The sequence below is a fragment of the Ovis canadensis genome, chromosome 3 (genome assembly GCF_042477335.2).
Source record: "Ovis canadensis isolate MfBH-ARS-UI-01 breed Bighorn chromosome 3, ARS-UI_OviCan_v2, whole genome shotgun sequence".
Taxonomy (NCBI): Eukaryota; Metazoa; Chordata; class Mammalia; order Artiodactyla; family Bovidae; genus Ovis; species Ovis canadensis.
Genome location: NC_091247.1, coordinates 161,548,954 through 161,573,019, shown reverse-complemented (window position 1 = coordinate 161,573,019; position 24,066 = coordinate 161,548,954). Strand labels below are relative to the sequence as shown.

Here is a 24,066-nt window from a genome sequence, read left to right as displayed (position 1 = left end):
ATCCATGGGATTTTCCAGGCAAGAGTACTGGAGTGGGGTGCCATTGCCTTCTCTGAAATATTTCAATAGTGTGAAAATATTTCATATTTATCAGATATTTAGCCTTGCGTTTCATTTATTCATTTATGTGTGCTATTTTCTGAAATGCAGATCGGACTGTGTGTCTTCCTTGTTCAGAATTGTTCAGTTCCTCCCCACTGGTGTTTCCTAAGGTTGCCCAGTGATAAGATTCACCCTGGGTACTTGGATATCCTCTGTTCCTGGTCCTGTCAGACCAAAAGAATCAGATAGGTATTTTTAGTAAGCTTGCCTGGTGGCTCTTACCATCAAGCCAGTTGGGAAAACTGGCCTAAAAGATAAAGTTTTACTCCTTAGCCTACCATGTGGGGTCCTTTCTGACCTAGCCTGTGACTAGGCCTATTACCAAGTAGAGTTAGATTGTAGTGCAGAGAAGTACTTGGCCAGGTTCTCTTCACGCCTGTGCTTAAGCTTCCTTCAGCCTGGGATGCCCATCCCCTCTGTGTCTGCCAGCCCACTGCCAAGTCAGCCTCAGGACCACCTCCTCAGTGCTTGCCTGTTTGCCGGGGCGCACACACTTCCTGCCCACACTTTACATTGCTCCTTGACGTTGGTGACTCAAAGCCCTGGAGGTCACTCACTCTCACCATCTGTTGGCCTTGGGTGTCTCCTCACTGAGAATGGGGCTTTTCCTTTCCAGTCTGTTAGCTAGAGCCACTAGAAGGGAGTCTGGCACACGGTAATAGTCAATAAATATTTTTCTCATGAAAGCCTGATGATACCAGTAATAATAACATCTCCATCTGTTTCATAGTGATTTGCAGATTGCAGGATGCTTTTCACTTGCATCATCTAAGTCTTAACCACAATCTCGTGAGGTGGAAGTCCTATTTTTCAAGATGTTAAGCAGCTTGCCCCATGTCACATGGCTTGTAATAAGTGACACTATATCTCCAGCACAAGCCCACAAGGTGCAGGGTGCAAAAGAAGCTGAAATCTTGGGTTCAGATTTCTAGTGAGGAAATGGCCTTTGCTTATTCACACACACACACAAAATAAAGTTCACGTGGATCTTTTGTTTCAAATTTCTAGCTTTTTTAGGCTTTCCAAAAGCATTATTTCACAAGTTTGTACCTAGGGTTCAGCTAAGCAGTAACTGCTAGGTTGTATACATATTCACATGACTATGTGAAAAATTGAGGGAAGCAGTTCGAATCTCATTGGGTTCTTCTCTTTCAAGACATTCCAGGGGTTCTTATCTGTCATTTGGGGAAGTTCCTTATATCCTTCCGGTAAAGGTACCTATATCTGCATACAATGTATATTTTGTTGACATCAAACACTGTGAAGTAATTGAGATGGTTTGTGATGCTTTAGAAGTGTTACTGTGTTTTTATTTTTTGCTGTATGATCACAAGTTTCACACTCAGTCTATCAATTTTATGTCCTAGTCCTAATCAGTCAGTAACATATTAGCAAAACAGCCCAGTCTGGCCTCAATCTTTCCATGAAATATGCATCATACTTTGTGGTCTCACACAAATTTATTTTAAGGGTTAGGACTTCCCTTTATCAGGGCAATAGCAAGAAATGCCTTTGTTTCCTCCTTTCCTAGGCAGTTCCATTTTATTTGGTAAGTGTTAGTAAGCAGATTTTTATGGCTAAAAGAGGAACTATTTCAACCTTTTTTTTTTTTTCCAAACTAAGTAGTTTGAAAGCATAATCTTTTTGTGTATTATTCTTATCGGCTTACTGATGTTGATTCATCCTGTGGTGATGTGCTGGTAGAACAGAAATGAAATAACAGTCATTTAAAAAAAAAAAAACAACACACAGTAAATTTTAGCTCTGTTAAAATGGCCATTATTAGTAGTTAGTAGGTCCTGCCCTAGATTTAAATAATGGCTGCTTGGAGACTCCTCTGAGGCGGCATTTTTCTGCCTGAAAGAGTTTGTACTGTTTTATGCAGTTGTCTGGGAGTCGTGGTGATAAAGCTCTCAATGTTCTATTAGGTTCATCTTTCTTATACCGTTCTGGATCATAGATAAATTGAGATGAGGTAAAAATACTGAAGCAAGAGTCATTTTATGAAGACTTCATTTTAAAGTGCTTGCCCCATGTTGTCTAATTTGATAAACCACTAAAAAGTCCTAGGTGTGGAAATAGGAGTCATTTTGTTGTTTCTGCTGTTATCATTCTCAGAAATGTCTCAACCGTAATTTCATGGAATTGCGATAGGCAGTCTATCTTTTTTAATGTAACAGCAGTATTGAGCTATGTCGTATTTCATTCAGTATATACCCATTAGAGTGTACAGTTGCTTTTTAGTATATTCACTGTTTTGTAACTGTCACTACAGTCACTTTTACAACATTTTCATCACCCCCCCAAAAAAAATCCTGCACCCCTCAGCCATCACTTCCCGTTTCCTCCAGCACCTCCGGCTTTCTAGTCAACAATTAATCTACTTTCTGTTTCTATGGAGTAGTCTCTTTTGGACATTTCACATTAATGTAATCACATTAGTGACTAGTTTTGCTCACTAAGCTTATATTTTCAGTGTAAGCATGAATCTTTACTTCATTCCTGTTTATGAATGAATAACAGCCCCATTTGCAGCCATACCTCATTTTATCTTTGTGTTCCATTGAAGGACATTTAGGTTATTTCCACATTTCAGCTGTTATGAGTCATACTACCACAACCATTTGTCTGTACATTTTCGTGTGGACGTATGTTTTCTCTTGGGTATATATGTAGGCGTAGATTTGCTCAGTCTATGTCAAACTTTGAGGAACTGCCAGATTTGTTCTAAAATGGCTGTACAATTTTACACTTCTGCCAGGAGTGTATGAGGGTTCCAACTTCTCTGACCCCCACCAGCACTCCTGGTGTCTTTGATGATCGCCATCTTAGTGAGTGTGAAGTCATATCTCATTGTGCTTTTGATTTGCATCTTCCCAGTGGCGACTAACTTTGAATCACCTATCATGTGCTATTAGCCATTTGTATATCCTCTTTTGGGAAATGTCTATTGAGATCTGTTGCCCATTTAAAAATTGGATTATTTCTGTTTTTATTATTGAGTTCTTAGAGTTACTAGATATTCTATATATTCTAGTTATTTGGTGGTGGTAGTGGTGTAGTCACTAGTGTGTGACTTTGTGACCCATTGGATTGTAGCCCATCAGACTCCTCTGTCCATGGGATTTCCCAGGCAAGAATATTGGAGCGGCGTTACCATTTGCTTCTCCATGGGGTCTTCCTGACCTGAGGATCAAATTTGGGTCCCCTGCCTTACAAGTGGTCTGCTGCATTGCGGGTGGATTCTTTACCAGCTGAGCCACCAGGAAAGCCCTTTCTTATTAAGCATACAATTTGCAAACATTTTCTCCCATTCTGTGTAGTTACAGCTGTCTGTCTTAAAACCTTCTTATTCTTCAGGGTGTGACATCTTCTAGGCTCTTTTACCATCTGAGTCAGCTCCTCTTTCCATTCCTTTATTATGAGCACTGAGCATGGTATATTGGTACTCTCATTTTAGGATTTCCTTCTCTACCTACCCAAAGAAGCTGTGTCAAACACGTCCATTGCCTAGGACCCTGCCTTACACAAAATAGGAGTTCAGTAACAGCTTGGTCAACTATAATAACTTAACATGAAGCTTGGACCTGAGGGGGAAAAAATCCAGTCAGTGCTAATTCAAGAAAGCTAATAGCCACTTGTGGGCTCATCACAGGATTGGTACAGTGTAGGGCTTCCCTGATAGCTTGGACTGCAAAGAATCTGCCTGCAATGCAGGAGACCTGGGGTTTGATCCTGGGTCAGAAAGATGCCCTGGAGAAGGGAATGGCTACCCACTCCAGTATTCTTGCCTGGAGAATTCCACAAACAGAGGAGCCTGGCAGGCTACAGTCCGTGGGGTTGCGACTGATACTTTACTTTAGGGCCCAGTGCTCCACAGGCTTCTTTGATCTGTTCTAAGCAGTGAGCCAAGATTAATAAGACCAGCATTTGTTTTACTCATTTGTTTAAAAATCTTTAAAATATGATGCTGTACTCAGTGAGCTCAAATCTGATAAAGCCATGTTAATAGAGGCACAGCATATATGCAGGAAAGTGACCTGCTGAATTGTGCTGCTTAACAACTCTGATGTGATATGAGGTATCCAAAGGTTTTCCCTTCCTAACTGGAGAGTTCTTTATGTTAGTACTTATATCATGATTTTTTTTTTCCCCTTGTGACCTTTTCCTCATTTGTCAGACTTTTCTAAATTAAAAGTAATCAGTCATGTTCTCTAATTTTTGGCACGTACTTTTTCTCTAGTTTCTGTCCTTCCAGTTTTTTGCTGTTGGAAATGTTGCCAGTGTACTATATTGACCAGAAAATGACAGATAATGTGAAGTAACAGTTACTCCCTGCAAACTGAGGTTGGGATTTTAACTGTTTAAAAGAGGATCGTCCTTCTCAAAATTCCCTGACTCTTGATTTTAAACCCTGAAGGAAACAAACAAGAGAAAAATCTAAGAATGGGATCCAAGAAGGAACCCCATGTAATTTTTGTGTGCTTCTGGTGAGATTCGTACTCTCACCTACTTCTATTTCTTTTTTGGCACCAAGACAGCTTTAAAAAACAAAACAGAACTAGTTGACAGCTTAAGATGATTGATTTTTTTTTCAGCTAGCACAGCAAGATGAGCTAAAATTACTTCATCATCAAAGACTTGCTAGGATTCTTGAATGAGAAATACCCCCTCCCTTGATTTTTTTTCTTTATGAAATAAAACTAGGTCTGTATTTAGGAGGAAAGAGTTTAGCAGACATGCTGATTATAATACTGTATTGAAAAACACTTTTCTTTGATTGACTAAAATTCAACTGCTGTTTGTGGTAGTGAAAGACCTGTAATCTGTCTTCATTTTGGTGTTCCCCACACTTCTGTGAGATGAATAACAGGGTCCCCCAATCTCCAAGTGGAAAAACCAAGAGAGGACACTTAAGAAATGCTTTCCTATCTTCTCCCGGGACTCCTCCAAAACCGGGCTGCTGGGACATGACCTAATTGAGAGCTGAGACCTTGTTTCATAGTTGCTGTATCTTCTTTGCCAGGATATCGGCCTTAAAACATGTTGTATGGATGAAAGTCAGGCAGAAGCATTCTACTAAGATTAATTTGATGAACAGACCTGGGTTAGAGCTCCTGAGGGTGCTACTTACTAGCTGAAGTCTCTAGATGAAGGATGTTATCTCATTAAGCCTCAGTTTCTTCTTTGCAAAATGAAGATAATATTAGCACCTACTTCAGTAGAGTGTAGAACAGTAAGGATTCAATTATTATTAGCTATTATTAAGTTGAGTGAATTTCCTGACTCCTCATTCAGAACTGGACTGCCTTGCTGTCAGTGACCCTGATTACGCATGGTCAAGTATGTGGGTCTGTATTGTCAGCTCAGTTAACTGAAGAATAGGATGCAATTGAGGCGGTGTTATTTGGACATCGATTTCTACTAAATCCACTGAATTAGAGTCAGCCCTCGCTTTTAGGGAGTGTGCACTGATACTGGCAAAGATGAAATAAAGAAGTTTCCAGTATGAATATTCTTGTCTTTGGAGGTTAGCCCTGAGTCTCAGAACAAAAACAAGTCAGTAGTTATTAGTTACTATATCTCCTTTTCCAAAACACACATGGTTCATCATTATAGTCATTTGCAGATAGTTTTGCATGACACACTTTTGCTTTTGTGTTTCTACTAAATCACTAAATGACTAACGTTCATGCTCCTAACTTGTTAAAATTGTCAAAGGATTCTTTTCAGGATTATATATGTGATAAAGCTTAGTTAGTTGGGACAATGTGGAAAATGGGAAAAGCCAAGTGAAGAGCTCTTGATCTTGTGATCAAAATAATAAAGCAGAATCCAGGGATTACCCCATAATGAATGGATTATTTGGATATAGAAAGAAATTATTTTTAGGCGTGGCATTCCTATAAACCCTACAGTTACGTGTTTTACAAACTAGAAATTTATGCACTAAATAAAAATTACCAGATGTCAGTGTTCGTATGTGCCAGCTGGCATGGAAGTTGAGAAGGTTCAGAATTCTGGAAGAAATGGTGCTCACTTCTTTGCCATTTAAACTCAAAAAAGATAGTTGAGGTGAAACGCTGTTTAAAAAACTACAATGTCCTCAAAGATGTCATATGTTACAAATTGTTATCTGAAAGCCTTTAATTTTTTTCCCCCTCATGACTCCATGCATGTTTGTGGTGTTGCGAATGTAATCCATGTTTGTAATCTAATTTATTACATTCTTTCCTGAGGCTTAGCTCATTCTTTTAAAGGGTCAGCAAATATCTCTCTTTTTTTTTTAATGTTTTATTTTGTATTGGGATATAGATGATTAACGGGCTTCCCCAGTGATTCAGACTGTAAAGAATCCGCCTGCAATGCAGGAGACCTGGGTTCAATCCCAGTGTTGGGAAGATCCCCTGGAGGAGGGCATGACAACCCACTCCAGTATTCTTGCCTGGGAAATCCCATGGACAGAGGAGCCTGGCAGGCTACAGTCCATAGAGTTGCAAAGAGTCAGACACGGCTGAGTGACTACGCACTTAGCCCATCAACAGTGTTGTGATATTTTAAGGCAAACAGCAAAGGGACTCAACCCATCATATACGTATATCCATTCTCAACTCCCCTCCCATTCAGGCTGCCACATAACATTGATCAGAGTTCCATGTGCTCTACAGTAGGTCCTTGTTAGTTATCCATTTTAAATATAGCTGTGTGTACATGTCCATCACAAATTCCCTATCCCTTCCCCTGATCTTTTCCCCCAGCAACCCTAAGTTTGTAAGCAGATATCTTTATTTAAAGACCCAGCCTGAACACAGCAGCCTCATAGAGGTCCAGTGCAGAGCTAAATGTATGATAGGATTCAGTATTTTTATCTTGCACATACCAGAACACTTCAGTTATTTTTGTGAAATCATCAAATGGGTTCTCTTCTTCTCTTCTTAGAAATTCGAGCTCAACTGGTAGAACAACAGAAATGCCTGGAGCAGCAGACAGAGATGAGAGTTCAGCTTCTGCAGGACCTGCAAGATTTCTTCCGGAAAAAAGCCGAAATTGAGACGGATTATTCTCGGAACCTAGAAAAGTTAGCAGAAAGATTCATGGCCAAAACAAGAAGCACTAAGGATCATCAACAGTACAAGTAAGAGAGGCTTGACTCAAATTCATCTTTCCAAGAGAATATCCTGTCTTCTCTACAGTCCATGGAATTCTCTAGGCCAGAATACTGGAGTGGGTAGCCTTTCCCTTCCCCAGGGGATCTTCCCAGCCCAGGGATTGAACCCAGGTCTCCCACACTACAGGTAGATTCTTTACTGACTGAACCACAAGGGAAGCCCTTTATTGGTTTTAGAATTTTCCATTTTTCGTCTGAAACATTGTTGATTGGTATATCCCCATAAATAAAAGCAACCTTCTGCATTTATAATTTATGAACCTAAATGTATTACATATTAAACTAATAATATTCTCTTGACGTGCTTCTGTTTCCAATAAATACACTAGGAGTTGATGTCTAACACAGGTAGATATTTGGTTTTGTTTGTTTTTGTGATTCAAGCCAATTTTTTTCTAATTGGAGTATAGATGCTTTACGACGTTGTGACAGTTTCTTCTATACAGCGAGATGAATCAGCCACCCATACACATATACCCACTCTTCTTCGGACTTCCTTCCCATTTAGGTCACCAGAGAGCACTGAGCCAAGTTCCCTGTGCTACACAGTAGGTTCTTGTTGGATGTCTATTTTATACATAGTATCAATAGTGTATATATGCCAATCCCAATCTCCCAATCCATCCCACACCCTCTTCCCCCTTGGTATCCACATGTTTGTTCTCTACATCTGTGACTCTAATTCTGCTTTGAGAATAAGTTCATCTGCAGCATTTTTCTAGATTCCACGTATATGTGTTAATGTATGACATTTGTTTTTCTTTTCCTGACTTCACTCTAACACTGGCAGATAGATATTTGGATAGGCAAATTTTAAATAGCTGATTCTTCATGCAGAGAGCTCAGGATTTTTGAGGTGATCTTACATGAAAATGATCAATGAGGGTTGCTTAAATTTGCATTCCCGTACCCCGCCCCAGTAGTATTTGTGGTGGTTGCAGTCGAGGCTGACTTAAAACAAGGGCCTTTGATTAAATGCTTATGATCTAGCTTAATTAATTGACAGTTGACCCTTGAACAACCACAAGGGTTAGGTTGCCAACCCTCTGCACAGTCAAAAGTCGGTTTACTGTTATCTCTGCCTCAAAAACAAAGGAATTGGTAAATGACTCGCCCAGAGGCAGGAAGCTGAACAGTTATGGATAGAATCAGGGCTCAAACCCAAGTTCTACCTATTGTGATCTCTAGTTGAACAGAAACTATTCCCTGTACCTAGTTAGTTTAAAGATATGTGAAATGAAAATACAGCTGTTACATTTATTGAAAAAATTCTGCATGTAAATAGACCTGCACAGTTTGAACCCTAGTTGTTCAGGGATCAGCTGTACTTCATTTGTTTAAACAAAATACATGGAAGTTTTTCAATAATGAGATTTACTTTAGAATTTAAATCTGGGAGACAAGTAAGCAAGCAACTCCAATAGAGTATACAGGTGGTCTGAAAGATGTCAGTGCAAGCCACCAGGGAGACCTGGTGGAAATCCATTCTGTAGTGGAGGTAGGAAGGTCCAGGTAAGGTCCTGGAAGAAATGATACATAAGTGAAGACCTGAAGGACTTGTTAGCCAGGTAAGGGCCCAGAGCAGGACATTCAAGCAAAGGGAACATCGTGCATAAGGGGCCAGAGGGAAGGGGAGCAGGGCGGCTTTGCAGAGCAGAAAGTAGTCCAGTGGGAGTGAGTAATGAGGTAGTGAGCTATGTGACTCCCCATGTACGTTGTGCCTGATCACAGAGGCCTGTAGACCATACCAGGAAGTCTGGACTTTATCCTCAGGGCTTGAGAAGCCTTTGTAGAGGCTTTTAAGTTGAAGAATAACCAGCTCAGAACTGCATCTTGAAATGAAAACTGTAGATAGGATTGTGGGCTGGAGGAGGACATGGGCATAGTCTGGAGGGAGACCAGGCAGAAGTCCTTCACCATGATGGTATGAACTAGCCACATTGTAGGTGGAACTAGAATTGTTTAGGAGATGTTAAAAAGCCAGCCCAGTCTTTCAACAACTAGATAATATGAGAAATATTTCTGTTACAAAACTCCTGGAAATGCTGACAAAAATATAATAGACATCATTGTAAATCTATAACTGAACTCACAGGAAAGTAGGGGAAATTTCCAGTGGCCCAGAAAGGAAAAGGGAACTGAAAACTTGAGTGGTGATTGTATCCCACGAGGGGACAGAAGCAGAGGCCTGTGCAAGGTAGGGGGCTGGATGTGAGGACTTGCTAATCACCGTCCTATAGCACAGCATCCCAGCCCAAAGTCAGGGGCAGCAGAACTGCTGTCTCCATGAAAGAGTAGCAGAACCTCACACGGATGAGGCGAAAGGATAGTTAGGGAGTCTGGGATGGACATGTACACACTGCTGTACTTAAAATGGATAACCAGTAAGGACCTGTTGTAGAGCAGAGGGGACTCAGCTCAATTTTATGTGGCAGTCTGGATGGGAGGGGAGTTTGAGGGGGAATGGATACATGTATTTCTATGGCTGAGTCCCTTTGCTGTTCACCTGAAACTGTCACAACATTGTTAAGTGGCTATACCTCAAGACAAAAATTTTTTTTAAAAAAGAGAATCACTCACACCCACCTCCACACACCCCACCACCCTTACCACCTTGACACACATGGGACAATAAGGAAGCCCAAATGCTCCTGGGCTCCAACTGGTAGGAGATTGCAGAAAAGCACGTATCAGTCTTCACCATTGGCTTTGCAGTTTTATTTTATACCCTTCTGTGGCCTTGGCTCCTACATAAAAAGTAGGATAGTTTTGTTTTTTTTAAAGAAAAAAACCCTCCATACTGTTTTTCACAGTGGCTACACCAATTTATATCTCCACTGACATTGTGAGAGGGTTCCCTCTCCTCCACATCCATTCTAATATTTGCTATTTGCGTTCTTTTTGATGGTGGCCATCATGGTGAGTGTGAGGTGATATATCTCGTTTTAGTTTTGATTTGCATTTCCCCAAGGAGACCCAACCAGTCCATTCTGAAGGAGATCAGTCCTGGGTGTTCTTTGGAAGGAATGATGCTAAAGTTGAAACTCCAGTACTTTGGCCACCTCATGCGAAGAGTTGACTCATTGGAAAAGACTCTGATGCTGGGAGGGATTGGGGGTAGGAGGAGAAGGGGACGACATTGGATGAGATGGCTGGATGGCATCACCAACTTGATAGACGTGAGTTTGAGTGAACTCCGGGAGATGGTGACGGACAGGGAGGCCTGGTGTGCTGTGATTCATGGGGTCGCAAAGAGTCGGATACGACTGAGCGACTGAACTGAACTGAACTGAATGCTGTTGAGCATCTTTTCACGTGCCTGTTGGCCATCCGTGTGTCTTCTTTGGCAATTCTACTCTTGGGTATATATCCAAAAAAAACATTAGTTTGAAAAGATACATGCATACCAATTATTTACAGCTGCCAAGGAATGGAAACAACCTAAGTGTCCATGAATGGATACAGAAGCTGTGTTATAGACACACAATGGGACACTACTCAGTCATAAAAAAAGAATGAAATGTTTCCATTTGCAGCAATATGGATGGACTTAGAGGGTATTATGCTAAGTGAAATAAGTCGGACAGATGCTGCATAATAAATACCGACAAATTTTACTGTATGATATCACTTATGTGTGGAATCTAAAAAACACAACAAACTAGTGAATATAATAAGGAAGAAGCAGACTCACATATGTAGAGAACAAATTAGTGGTTACCAGTGGGGAGAGGGACAACATGAGGATAGGAGATGAAGATATATGAACTATTATGTATTTTTAAAGTTATAAAGATACATTGTATAACACAGAATATAGCCAATATTTTATAGTAACTATAAATGGAATATAACCTTTAAAAATTGTGAATCACTAATGTACACCTGTACACCTGTACCTTACATAATACTGTGTGTACCTATAACTTACATAATATTGCACATCAACTCTGCGTCCATAAAGAAAACTTTAACTCTTCTCATCATAAGAAAAAAAGAAAAAATATGAACTTTTGCAGGAAAAAAGAGAGTAGAGGTTCTTTTGCAGAATACCTTGTTTAGTTTTTATTTTGGGCTCACTTTAACCTGTATTGTTGGTCCAGCATAGAAATAAATTTTGGTGATGATTCCCAGGGTGAGCAGATGTCAAATGTGCTTGACAGAGACTGGAGCCAGTGCGAGATCTGCATTTATAGAAACTGTCCGGTTTTAAAAGTAATTGCAAATAAGAGGACAGCCCATTGGTTTATACAGTAAATACTTTTGAGTGTCTCCTTGTGTGTTCTGTACTTGGGAATCACTTCTGAACTGAAAGCATGCCTGGGCGTATGCACTCTGCTCTGATCCCTGAGTGCATCAGCTGCCACTTTTTCTTTCTTCTGGCTGGTTCACTAGTTTTCTTAAAAAGGTACGTAGCTTGGAATTTTCCTTAAGTTTATTATTGACTGTGGGACTGCAGATAAGATAATAAGTCTACAGAAAGGACAAAAACCAGGTTTGGGGGACAAAAACCAAAGACAAGCTTTAAGAAAGAGTCAAACAGACCTGGCTTGAATACTAGCTCTGCTGTGTGACCTTGGTCGATAGAGTCAGTATTGCTGAACCTTGGTTTCCTAACTTGTAAAGTGAGATTCTATGACCATCAGATGAGAAACATGACAAATCCTTGATGCAACTGAGAGCTGACATCGGGTACACGCTCAATATTCCTTCTCCTCACGACACAACTGTTACATCTTTGGCACTGTTAACTTTCAGTTCAGTTCAGTTCAGTTCAGTTGCTCAGTCGTGTCCGACTCTTTGTGACCCCATGAATCGCAGCACGCCAGGCCTCCCTGTCCGTCACCATTTCCCGGAGTTCACTCAGACTCACATCCATCAAGTCCATGATGCCATCCAGCCATCTCATCCTCGGTCGTCCCCTTCTCCTCCTGCCCCCAATCCCTCCCAGCATCAGAGTCTTTTCCAATGAGTCAACTCTTCGCATGAGGTGGCCAAAGTACTAGAGTTTCAGCTTCAGCATCATTCCTTCCAAAGAAATCCCAGGGCTGATCTCCTTCAGAATGGACTGGTTGGATCTCCTTGCAGTCCAAGGGACTCTCAAGAATCTTCTCCAACACCACAGTTCAAAAGCATCAATTCTTTGGCACTCAGCCCTCTTCACAGTCCAACTCTCACATCCATACATGACCACTGGAAAAACCATAGCCTTGACTAGATGGACCTTAGTCGGCAAAGTAATGTCTCTGCTTTTGAATATACTATCTAGGTTGCTCATAACTTTTCTTCCAAGGAGTAAGCGTCTTTTAATTTCATGGCTGCAGTCACCATCTGCAGTGGTTTTGGAGCGCAAAAAAATAAAGTCTGACACTGTTTACACTGTTTCCCCATCTATTTCCCATGAAGTGATGGGACCAGATGCCATGATCTTCGTTTTCTGAATGTTGAGCTTTAAGCCAACTTTTTCGCTCTCCTCTTTCACTTTCATCAAGAGGCTTTTTAGCTCCTCTTCACTTTCTGCCATAAGGGTGGTGTCATCTGCATATCTGAGGTTATTGATATTTCTCCCGGCAATCTTGATTCCAGCTTGTGTTTCTTCCAGTCCAGTGTTTCTCATGATGTACTCTGCATGGAAGTTAAATAAGCAGGGTGACAATATGCTGTTAACTTTACCTGTCATCTAAGCTAGGCTGAGGAGCCTAGGTCTCAGTCAGTTTTGGGATGCTTGAGCTGTAGGATAATCCTTGGCCTGAATTGACCACTGCATGGTGGAAATACCAAGGCTTGGATCAGCCTCCCTGGACTCAAAGACTTTCTCCAATACTAGTTTTGTTCTTGAACAAATCACTGTGCCTTGCTAAAGCTTAAGTTCCCTCGTTGATAGAGGGGATCTATCTAAATATCTCTGCCTTAAATTGTAGAATTAAATAGTTGATGTGTGTAGGTTTTAGACCAACTGCTAGATAAAAATCACTAACTTTATGTAGTGTAGTGTTAGTTGCTCAGTTGTGTTCGACTCTTGGCAACCCCATGGACTATAGCCCATGAGGCTCCTCTGTCCATGGAATTCTCCAGGCAAGAATACTGGAGTGGGTAGCCATTCCCTTTTCTAGGGTATCTTCCCTACGCAGAGGTCAAACTCAGGTCTCCTGCACTGCAGGCAGATTCTTTACCATCTGAGCCATCAGGAAGATCCCAGCTTTATATAACACTTGCTATGAATCTAAGGCATTCTAGTAAACATTAAAATATATATATTAACTCAGAAATCCTCATCATCTTATAAAATCAGTACTGCTACTTTATCATCTTATAAATGAAGCAACAGAGGCACAGAGAAGTTTAAATAACTTGGCCAAGATCTCCTAGCTAGTACATAATGATTTTGGAATTTGAGTGGAGACAGTATGGATCCATATTCCATGAACTTGACCTGTGTACTCAGTAGGTGCTCAGTAAGTGATAACTTAGCCGTCTCTGTTGTTATTGTTGTTGTCAATACTGTTATTACTTGAGTGAAGTCGCTCAATCATGTCCATCTCTTTGCGACCCCATGAACTGTAGCCCACCAGGCTCCTTGGTCCATGGGATTTTCCAGGCGTGAATACTGGAGTGGGTTGCCATTTTCTTCTCCGGGGGATCTTCCGAACCCAGATCTCCTGCATTGTAAGCAGATGCTTTATCGTCTGAGCTACCATTAGGACAATAAAAAATGTTTATTCAGTGAATGAAAAAACATGTATTTAATGCTGAACATGGCAGGGCCATGAGGATACAAAAAAAGTGTGCCCCATTCTCAAAGAATGTGTGGTTTACTTCAGCATAAAGAGTATATAGGTAAGTTACTGTAAGGTAGCATTTACGTTTTGGGCTGGGTGGTAGAGAATGTCAATACAAAGAATTCAGTATTCTGCCATGGAACCACAGCCCCATGCCCAATGGCTTTGAAAGGAAAAGAAGGTTCTCTGGGTTGGGGCGTAATTCTTATTACGCCAGCTAGGAGAATGGAAGTCTTCTCTCGTGGTTATAAGTGCTAGGACCCTAGATCAGGGGTTTCTACCCTTATACCCATTCCTGCTTCCTCTTTCTTCTAAAGAGAGTTTTGACTTGATGCACTCTTAAATCCTGACTCTGAGGGACTTAAGGACTGAAAGACCTGATTTAATTGTTTCTTTTCTAATTTAGTTAATATTCAGAATCATAAATCATCATGACTACTTGTAGGAGGATAACACATCTTGGAAAATTGTCTCTAAGTTAGGATAAAAACATTCTGTGCCATTTTGCCATTTTAGAGTTAGTTTTGGTTTGTTTCTTTTTTTTTTTTAATATAATTAAAAAAAAAAATGTTGGCCATGCCACACGTCATGTAGAATCTTAGTTCCCTGACCTGGGATCAAACCCACAATCCCTGCTTTGGAAATGCAGAGTCTTAACCACTGGACAGTCAGGGGAATTCCAATAGTTAGATTTTTAAATAAAAAGCAAAAAAACAAATATCATATATATATTTTTAAAGCAGTAATGTTTCTATTAGTCATTGCTTTTCTTTGGAGGTTTTTGGTAAGAGTTTTTGCAAGTTGCCTTTTGTGGTTTATATTCACTTTTCACTTTATTATCTAGGATGAAACAAGGAAATAGCTCAATGAGCTTGAAAAGGACATGGGACAGGTCATAAGCCAGTGAACCTCTTGGTTCTATTCACGAGTCTTGAGACAGTGCTATAAAGTTCTGCTTCCCAGGAACACTTTTTGGGAGGCTGGAGGTTAAGTATCAGGGGATTAGTAAATCATCCTCACATTTATGTCCCATGGAAAGTATACCTAGCCCGATCTCTTCCAGCAGCATACTGGACATTCAAAGCAGTCTTTGTGTTCAGTGGCAAACCACAGTCTGTCTGTGAGACAATAGTCAATAGATTTTTATATACACATAAACTGCTTTCTTCAATGAGGTGATTAAAGCTGAAGGCCTGCCCGAGTCCTGTGTGTGTGTTCGGGTTCTGTGCCCTTGTCAGGATTGTAGCTTTTGACTGGTGTTCTTGGTCCAAGTATTTTTTTCCAAGCCCAGTGCTGCCGAGTGTCTTGCTAAGAGCTATGCCCAGAGGAGAAAAAACAAGAGCCACCCATGTGTTGCGGCTCCTGGTTTTGCCTCGGTGATATCCCTCAGCTGTTTGGATCAGCTTTGAACTTGATGCTAATTCTCTTTTCTTCACTTCTTAGGAAAGACCAGAACTTATTGTCTCCAGTGAACTGCTGGTATTTGCTCCTGAACCAAGTGAGGCGAGAAAGCAAAGACCACGCCACCTTGAGTGACATCTATCTGAACAACGTGATTATGCGGTTCATGCAGATAAGTGAGGATTCCACCAGGATGTTTAAAAAGGTATCTTCCATCTGTCCCACCAGAGGGTACTTCCCTATACCCACTGAGCCTGTAACCAAGACAAGGAAGGGTCTGGTGCCTTTAATACTTAGTGGTATTTAATAGAGATTAGGTTCAAAAAATAAATAAACAAACATATTTTGGGCTTCCCTGGTTGCTCAGACAGTAAAGAATCTGCCTGCAGTGCAAAAGACCTGGCTTTGATCCCTGGATTGGGAAGATCCCCTAGAGGAGGGCATGGCAACCCACTCTAGTATTCTTGCCTAGAGAAGTCCATGGACAGAGAAGCCTGGAGGGCTACAGTCCATGGGGTCACAAAGGGTCAGACATGACTGAGCAACTAACACACACACACACACAACACAACACAACACATATCTTAAAGACACAGAATAAAAAGTTGAGCAGGCACACTCGTAGACTTGTAAAGCACCGAATCTGTGACCTGAATGATGTGAGCAGGATTTTGAAATGAGGTGTACTTGCAAATTGCACCTCTGTCCTTAGGAATAGGCTTCCTGAGGTTATTAAAAAAACAGAGAGGAAAAGCCTTAAGAACTATGTTTTAGGCTCGCACATGATCAGAGACTTGTGAAGAAGATAACCAGATGTGGCGCTCTCTTGGGAAAATGTTATCATGGCTTTTCTCATTCCCACCAGACTAGCAATGTAGGCTGTGAGAGACTGACAAGAAAAAAAATCCCACGGGGCACGGAAAATCAGTCCCTTACATGCCAGAGAGGTTCCTCCTTCCCAAATCCACTTAAAGAAAAAAGGAGCTGGGTTTTTAAGACTTCTTATCATTGGTACCCATCTCAGCCAACTCTCAGCAGTTTGTTGTTGTTGTTTGGACATCTTTGTTGAGAACAATAACAAAATTGGACCATTTCCTGTGTAGAGAAGGCAGCTACTTGCCCAATGAAACTGGCTTTCAGTTTTTATGTTTATAAGACAGTGGTTCTCCCCCACATCCTAAGCGTCATATTTGGGGTGTTTGGTGTCTGTACTAATATCTGTACCTCTATTCAGTAAGTCTTAGTTTCAGAAAGTGGGGGGGGAAGCACCTTGTAGATTAAAAGTATATTTATGTCTCAAAGGAACAACTGTATGGCACTGTGCAGGCCAGCTGGGAAACTTCTTAGTCATGTTTGATATCTCCGCATTAGATTTGATTCCCGACCTAGAACTGGAATTTAGCAAACTTGAAGTTGTCTTTTGCCCTGTTAAATAGAGGGAAGCATATTTCAAACCAAGGAGAAATTTTTTTTTAATTTGGAAATAAGAGCATATTAAGAAAACAGAGAAATATCTTGTGTATCTTAATAGTTTAGACTGACCTAGGATAGTGAAGTAATTTTCTCGGATGTCAGTCCTTTCTGCTAAGTCTTCATTTGGTTCAGTGGGCTTTTTGGATCTTATTGTCTATGAGTGGGAGATGGTGTCAGGTCTTGGAAAGGCCTCTTCAATAAAGAAAAACTAGTCCTCATGCTCAAGGAGGTTGTAGTTTATCCAAATTTGTATGATGCTGTATATTGCTTCCAAGTCATGGGGATGCTGGGAACTTTTCAGTCTGGGCCTCCGGGACCAGCAACTCAGCTGAGTTCATTTATTCATCCATTCAACAAAGCATCTTTAAATGCCAGGCTGGGAAGCAGAGTTAAAAGACATTCCTGCCTGCACAGAACCACTTAAAAAAATTAACAGTCCCTACGATTAGGGAACATAGAACCTGCTCTAGAAACTTGAGGGATGGAGATCTTAACCTTACTCTGTGTGTGTGTATGCCGGCCAGGCTCCTCTGTCCATGGAATTCTCCAGGCAAAAATACCGAAGTGGGTTGCCATTCCCTTCTCCAGGGGATCTTCCCAACGCGGGGGTCAAACCCACGTCTCTTGCATCTCCAGGACTGCAGGAGGATTCTTTACCACTGAGCCACCTGGGAATCCCTAACCTTCCTGAGGGGCCAGGAAATTCTTCACAGTGGAGGAAACACCTACAGACAAACCGGTGGGAGAAGGGGATGGTCATCAAGCAGATGAGGACAATGTACTGTTGCAGGGAAAGCGGAAGCATGACATGTTCAGGGAGAGGAAAGAGTTTGGTGTGAGTTTGGTGAGAGATTGCATGGGAGGGAGTGATGGAGTGTGAGGCTAGAAAGGACGTGCATGCGTGCTAAGTCGCTTCTGTCGCATCTGACTCTTTGTGACTCTATGGACCATAGCCCACCAGGCTCCTGTCCATGGATTCTCCAGGCAAGAATACTGAAGTGGGTTGCCCTGCCCTCCCCCAGGGGATCTTCCCAACCCAGGGATTGAATCCAGGTCTCTTACGTCTCTCATGTTGGCAGGCGCGTTCTTTACCACGAGCTCCACTTTGCATGTCTTGCTAAGCTATAAGGATTTGTGCTTTGTAAATCAAAGTCAAGGGCTTCTTAAAGTTGATGGAAACTTAGAGCTGAGAGTCAAATGGATTGGGGCTTGAATCCCAACTTTTGTGCTTTTGTGATCTTGGGAGATGATTCAAGAAAGTGCACTCTCCTCTATCTCCAGGAGTGGGGAGGGCTGGGGACTGGCAGAAGGGGAAGGTGAGCCAATGGGTGCTCAGAGGTTGGGGTGGCCCTTTGGAGTTTGTCACCAAGGAGGCCTTATGTTTGTTTTGCAGAAATTACATCTGAGCTGCCCTTGGGGAGGGGCTAAGTAATCTTGGGGGTGAGGCAGCTCCCACTCCTGGAGAGTAATTCCCAACAGAGATTCCAAGAGTGAGATCAGCTGTGAGCCTCATCAGCCAGCAGCCAGTATTCCCAGTAGCTGGGGAAATATAGCTCTTGAGAGAGGGCCTGAGGAATGTACGGTAAACACACACACACACACAATGCCTGCTTGTTTGCTGCCTAGAAGTCGTCTTCTTATCCAGATTTTCTGGGACTCATCTCCTTAGAAGCTGCCTATTTATAGCAGACTCCTGGTTGCTTCAGCATTTGGTAGAGTGAACAGTATTCTCACCTCTATTGCTGATCAGCTGGAAAGTTAACCATCATTACAATGACAGGTATCAAATTCTAGCTCCTCAAGCAAACCCAGCAGATGACATACCTCACCATTCCATGTATATTGTTGCTGAAAAAACTAAGAACAAGAGAGGGAGAGACTGGAAAGTCTTGAGCAGCCAGATCAGCCCACTAGGACACATTTGTCATCTGCAGATGTAGGAAGGTAGGAAGCCAAGACCCACATCCGTCAAGTCTAGAGAACTTCATATCCCTTTAGGTTGAAAACCAGGACTAGTATTTTCTGCCTGTTTAAAATTGCCAAGCCATCTCTTCCTCCAGCTCTTCTATTACTATGGTTCCAGAAGCATTCTTTTTTGTCAGAAGAGAAGGAAGCGATCAGAACCAGTCTGAAATAACCTTTAGAACTTCTGTGAAGTCTGTAGCGTAATGCTTGTTCTTCTTTCAGGGGATTTTGTGACTTCCTCATTTTTCAAAAATAACCCCATATCTACATGATTCAGACCCAGATAGATGCTAAGTGCTTGACAGATGCGGCCTCTTACACAGCTGTATTGTTGATCAGAATAACATACGAATTCATTTCTAAGGCTCTAACATCAGATATTTTGGGTATGAATGTTGATTTTCTCTCTCTTGTTATCTATGTGGACCTAGAAGTGTTGGTAAACTTCTTAAATCTCAGTTTCTACATCTGTAAAGTACATACAGTCACTTATTTCAGATACTTGTATGGAAAATTCATGACTTGTGCATGGAAAGCTACTTACCCCAGTGTCTGAATTTAATGCTAATACAGTCTAACTAATTTTTAGCAGTTATCTTGGTTATTATCTTTACTGTAAACACTTATTCCCTACACCTACAATAATTATGTAATATGAGTTTACACCAGACATTATCCTAAATATGTCCTCATTTTAAAGAGACTGTGTAACACAACTGTGATGACCGTGTCCAGATCATCACACGTTATTCGTGTATCACTTTTCATCAAGTTCCAAAACATATTTCTAAGCAGACTGAGAAATGCTCCAAAATCCTTTCTTGTAGCCAATTAAAATTTTGGTCCATGCATTTCAACAGTTAATGGAAAGTTAGGGATAACCCAGTGAATAGCTGTGTTGGAGAGCACCTCTGTGCCTCTCAAGTCCCCGACTGCTATTTCATTTGGGCAATCTTTTTTTTTTCCCCCATATTTTTTTATTTGGCTGCATCAGGTCTTGAATCTTAGTTGTGGCAAACAGAAACTTTTGTTGCAGCATTCAGAACCTAGAGCGGTTGGTGGCAGGGAGGGGTTAGTTGGTTGTGGTGCCGGGGATTGGTTGCCCTGAAGCCTGAGCAGTCCTCACTTCTTCCCTGAAGGACAAGGGGTGGTGAGGTGCCTCCTGCCCTGTGCTCCAGCCCTGCCTCCTGGAGGGATGAGATTCTGCTGCCTTCTTTCCATTACTCATGACTGAAGAGTAGTCAGCATCTGGGTTGGTGCTGCAGCCAGAAAATGTGCAGTTTGTATGCTACACATAAAAATGTAATTAATGTCAGCAGTTCACCATTGTGATAGCAAAGACCACAGCTAACATGCAGTAATCACTTTATTTATGCGCTTTATCACATGCTCTTCTTTAGCAACACTAAGAGTGTTTAATAGAAGTGTGTAGTTTAGAAGGGAGCACCATAAAATGGTAGCATTTGAGGAGTTCCCTAGTGGCCCAGTGGGCTTCCCTCGTAGCTCAGTCAGTAAAGAACCTGCTTGCAGTGCAGGAGACCTGGGTTCGATCCCTGGGTGGGGAAGATCCCCTGGAGAAGGAAATGGCAACCCTTTCCAGTATTCTTGCCTGGAGAATCCCATGGACAGAGGAGCCTGGGGGGCTACAGTCCATGGGGTCTCTAGAGTTGGACACAACTTAGCAACTAAACCAGTGGTTAAGACTGTGTGCTTCCAGTGCAGGGGGCCTGAGTTCAATCCCTGGTTGGGGAACCAAGATCTCACATGCCATGTCGCCAAAAAACTTTAAAAAGTAGCATTCAAATATGGTATATTATCTGTGAAATTGTTAGCCACTCAATCATGTCTGATTCTGTGAACCCATGGACAGTAGCCCATCAGGCTCCTCTGTCTATGGGATTTCCCAGGCAAGAACACGAGTGGGTTGCCATTTCCTTCTCCAGGGGATCCTCCCAACCCAGGCATCAAACCCAGGTCTTCTGCATTGCAGGCAGATTCTTTACTGTCTGAGCCATCAAGGAAGCCTATTATTTCCCCATGGGTTGTTTTCAAGTTATTAATGTTTTTATCCTTATTTTGCATAGATATGTGTACTGGTATAATTTATTTTGTTTCTTCACTGATAGTAATGACATAAAATACCCTAGCTACCACTTTACTGAATTTTCACTCTGTGCCCAGAACTGCGCCCTGCATTTTCCACACATTAACTCATGCACCCTCACAGTTGCCCAGAGAACAGGGATTATAAGTCACATTTCAGGGATGAGGAAGCAAAAGGCTCAGCTATAACTTGCAGAGCCTGGCTCGCTCATATGTTTTCTTGTCTTTGTCTGTGGGTCTTAGATAGTTCATAGTTACTGTAACTTTGTTGGTGGTTTTCAGTGGTCATTTGAGATGTTACAGAATGCACAGGATAGAAACTTCTGAGAATTGGGACGCTGTAGTTCCTGGCCCTATTCATTTCTAATGAAAATCCTGAAGAGAGCTCTGGATGAGGCAGCAAAATGTGTCAGTCATCCAAGTTATAGACAGAAATTCAAAGCAGCAGAGACTGGCTGCAAGCCACTGAGAATTACCTCACTTTGGCCTAAATGCCTTAGATTATCAGATTGAGACTCACAGGAATGAAATTAACCCACTTTTTGTATCATTGATTTTGTGGCATAATCTGAAAGGAAGGGGAGAGTACTAGTAAGATTTGGAAATTTCTAGTCATTTTTAAATTATGGTCAAGCCAATCCTATTCTATTTAAATTTTCTTAGTAGAAAGAAAATCCTATTCTATTTAAATACCTTAGTAGAAAGATATTTCATGTGGGGAGGTGGGACCATTGTTTTCAGTTAGACTTATTTAAAATAAGTTAATATTCACACAGATGCTTTAAGTTAATACATGTTACTAATCTAGTACAGATCTCTAAGGCTTTAACCTTGTTTTTGAAGAAAAAGTTCATAAGTTTAAAAAAATCTGAAAACTGCAAATCTATATATAAACAAGTCTTAATTGTTTGAATGTAAAAATATATACTCATTGTAGAAATTTAGAAAACACCAAAAGATATAAAACTGGAAATAAGAGCTACCCATATTAATACTACCTACTGCTAATATTCCTGACTGTATCTTTTCTGTATTCATATGTATACTAGACAGACATATGCATATTAACATATGTATTTTACAGAATTGAAATTTCATGGCAGATAGCCTGGGAACCTGCCCTTTTCATGGAAAATATTGTTAGCGTTTCCTGTGTCTGGAAGAAATCTTCTTTTCTTTCAATGTAATTCGCACTGGATCTTCATTGCACACGGGCTTTCTCTAGTTGAGGCCGGTGGGGCTACTCTCTCGTTGCAGAGGAGGCAGACTCGGCAGTTGTGGGCACAGGCTTAGTTACCCCAGAGCATGTTGGATCGTCTTGGGCGAGGGTTCAAACCCGTGTCCTCTGCATTGACAGCAGATTCTTAACCACTGAACCACCAGGGAAACCCTAACATAATCTTAAAACAGGATGCTTGGTGCCTACATAATGTTTCCCTGTGAGTACGGCCGTGTTCTTTTCCTGTTGTTGGACATTTAAATCTTTCACACATCTGATATTTTTCTTGTACTACTGAAGCAGAATTATTAGGTCAGAAAGTGGCATTAGAATTTCATACTTTGGATGAAATTCTTACTTTTTTGCTTCCCTGGTGGCTCAGAGGTTAAAGCATCTGCCTGCAATGCAGGAGACCTGGGTTCGATCCCTGGTTTGGGAAGATCCCCTGGAGAAGGAAATGGCAACCCACTCCAGTATTCTCGCCTAGAGAATCCCATGGACAGAGGAGCCTGGTGGGCTACAGTCCACGGGGTCGCAAAGAGTCGGACACGACTGAGCGACTTCACTTCAGAGTAAAGATGGTCATGGCTGTGATTTACTGAGGAGTAATCTAGCCTCTGCAAAATAAATTGACTATGTTATTAGCAGAGAACTACCAGTGTGATTTAGCATGCTGTTGCAACAGTGGTAAATAATATAACAAGAGGAACTTTTTCAAAGCATTTCAGTGCAGTGTAGCAGAAGAATTAAATGGTATTCTGGTGGCCTCAGGAGACAGCTTAATTATTGATGAGGCCTGGATAAATAAGTGAGTATAGTTCAGGCTAACGCTACCAGCTGGTTCTTTTCTCGTTTTTCTAGAAATAAATCAAAATCAAGCTATGGTTTCTTACAGTGATGCACTTTTCTGAAATATTTTGGGAACTTTTTAATTTGTATTTATAAATTGCTTAACAGGATAGCTGGCACTATATTAAGTGCTTAATAAGTGGCAGTTGTTAGTGCTGCTGTTCCTGCATTTATATTGTTGCCTTTATTACCTAGTGACAACAGGACATATATGATTTTTCTAATATTTTTAATTGGAGTATAATTGCTTTATAATGTTAGTTTCTGCTGTACAACAACATGAATCAGCTATATGTGCACATATCTCCCCTAAGACATATGTGGTTGACCTAGCCATAAATTTAGCAGGTGAGTTATTATATAAGAGCATTCACTATCAGTTTACAAGCTTTATTAAAGACTTTTTTTTTGTCCACACCACAGGGCATGCGGGAACTTAGTTCCCTGACCAGCCCCCTACAGAGAAAGCAGTCTTAACCACTAGATTGCCAGGGAAGTCCCCGTTAAAGACTTTAAAATAGAACATTAAGCAGATGTTATGTGTCTCTCTCCTTGGAAAGTGACATAATCTTAAAAAACCTGAGGTCAGATAAATTGTACATTTTGTCACACAGCATGATATAGTAGTTGAACCCATGATTACACTGAGAATAGTTTTCAAAAAGCACTTGAAACTTATTTATGGTTAAAAAAAAAAAGAAATCTGGAAGTGTATAGACCAAAATTATTTTAAATGGGTATCTCTAACTTACTTTTATTTTCTTCTGTTTGCTTGCCCATAATTTCTGATTTTTGTACAATGAACATGTTGTGTAAGACCCAAAGAAAACAAACATATATTGTAAACTAAAGCCTTAAAGAAACTTGGCCCCAAGTACACCAGTGTTTACCACAAAGGAATGGGGAGCAATATCCAGTAACTAATTCAGACCTGATGCTATTTGTTAATGGAGAATTAGCCTGGTCTCTAGGTACGCGTGAAAACTGCGCTTTGGCTATACAGTGTT

The 24,066-nt window shown here is 41.1% G+C and overlaps 1 protein-coding gene across 3 annotated transcripts in view; it reads left to right on the top strand.

Moving 5' to 3' along the window:
• Positions 1-24,066, top strand: part of SRGAP1 (SLIT-ROBO Rho GTPase activating protein 1) — a 298,264-nt gene that overhangs the window by 136,491 nt on the left and 137,707 nt on the right. For all 3 annotated transcript variants that reach the window (XM_069584751.1, XM_069584748.1, XM_069584750.1), the window contains exons 2-3: positions 7,042-7,237; positions 15,493-15,655. In XM_069584751.1, the coding sequence (XP_069440852.1) occupies positions 7,042-7,237; positions 15,493-15,655 (359 nt within the window). The remainder of the gene's footprint in view (positions 1-7,041; positions 7,238-15,492; positions 15,656-24,066) is intronic.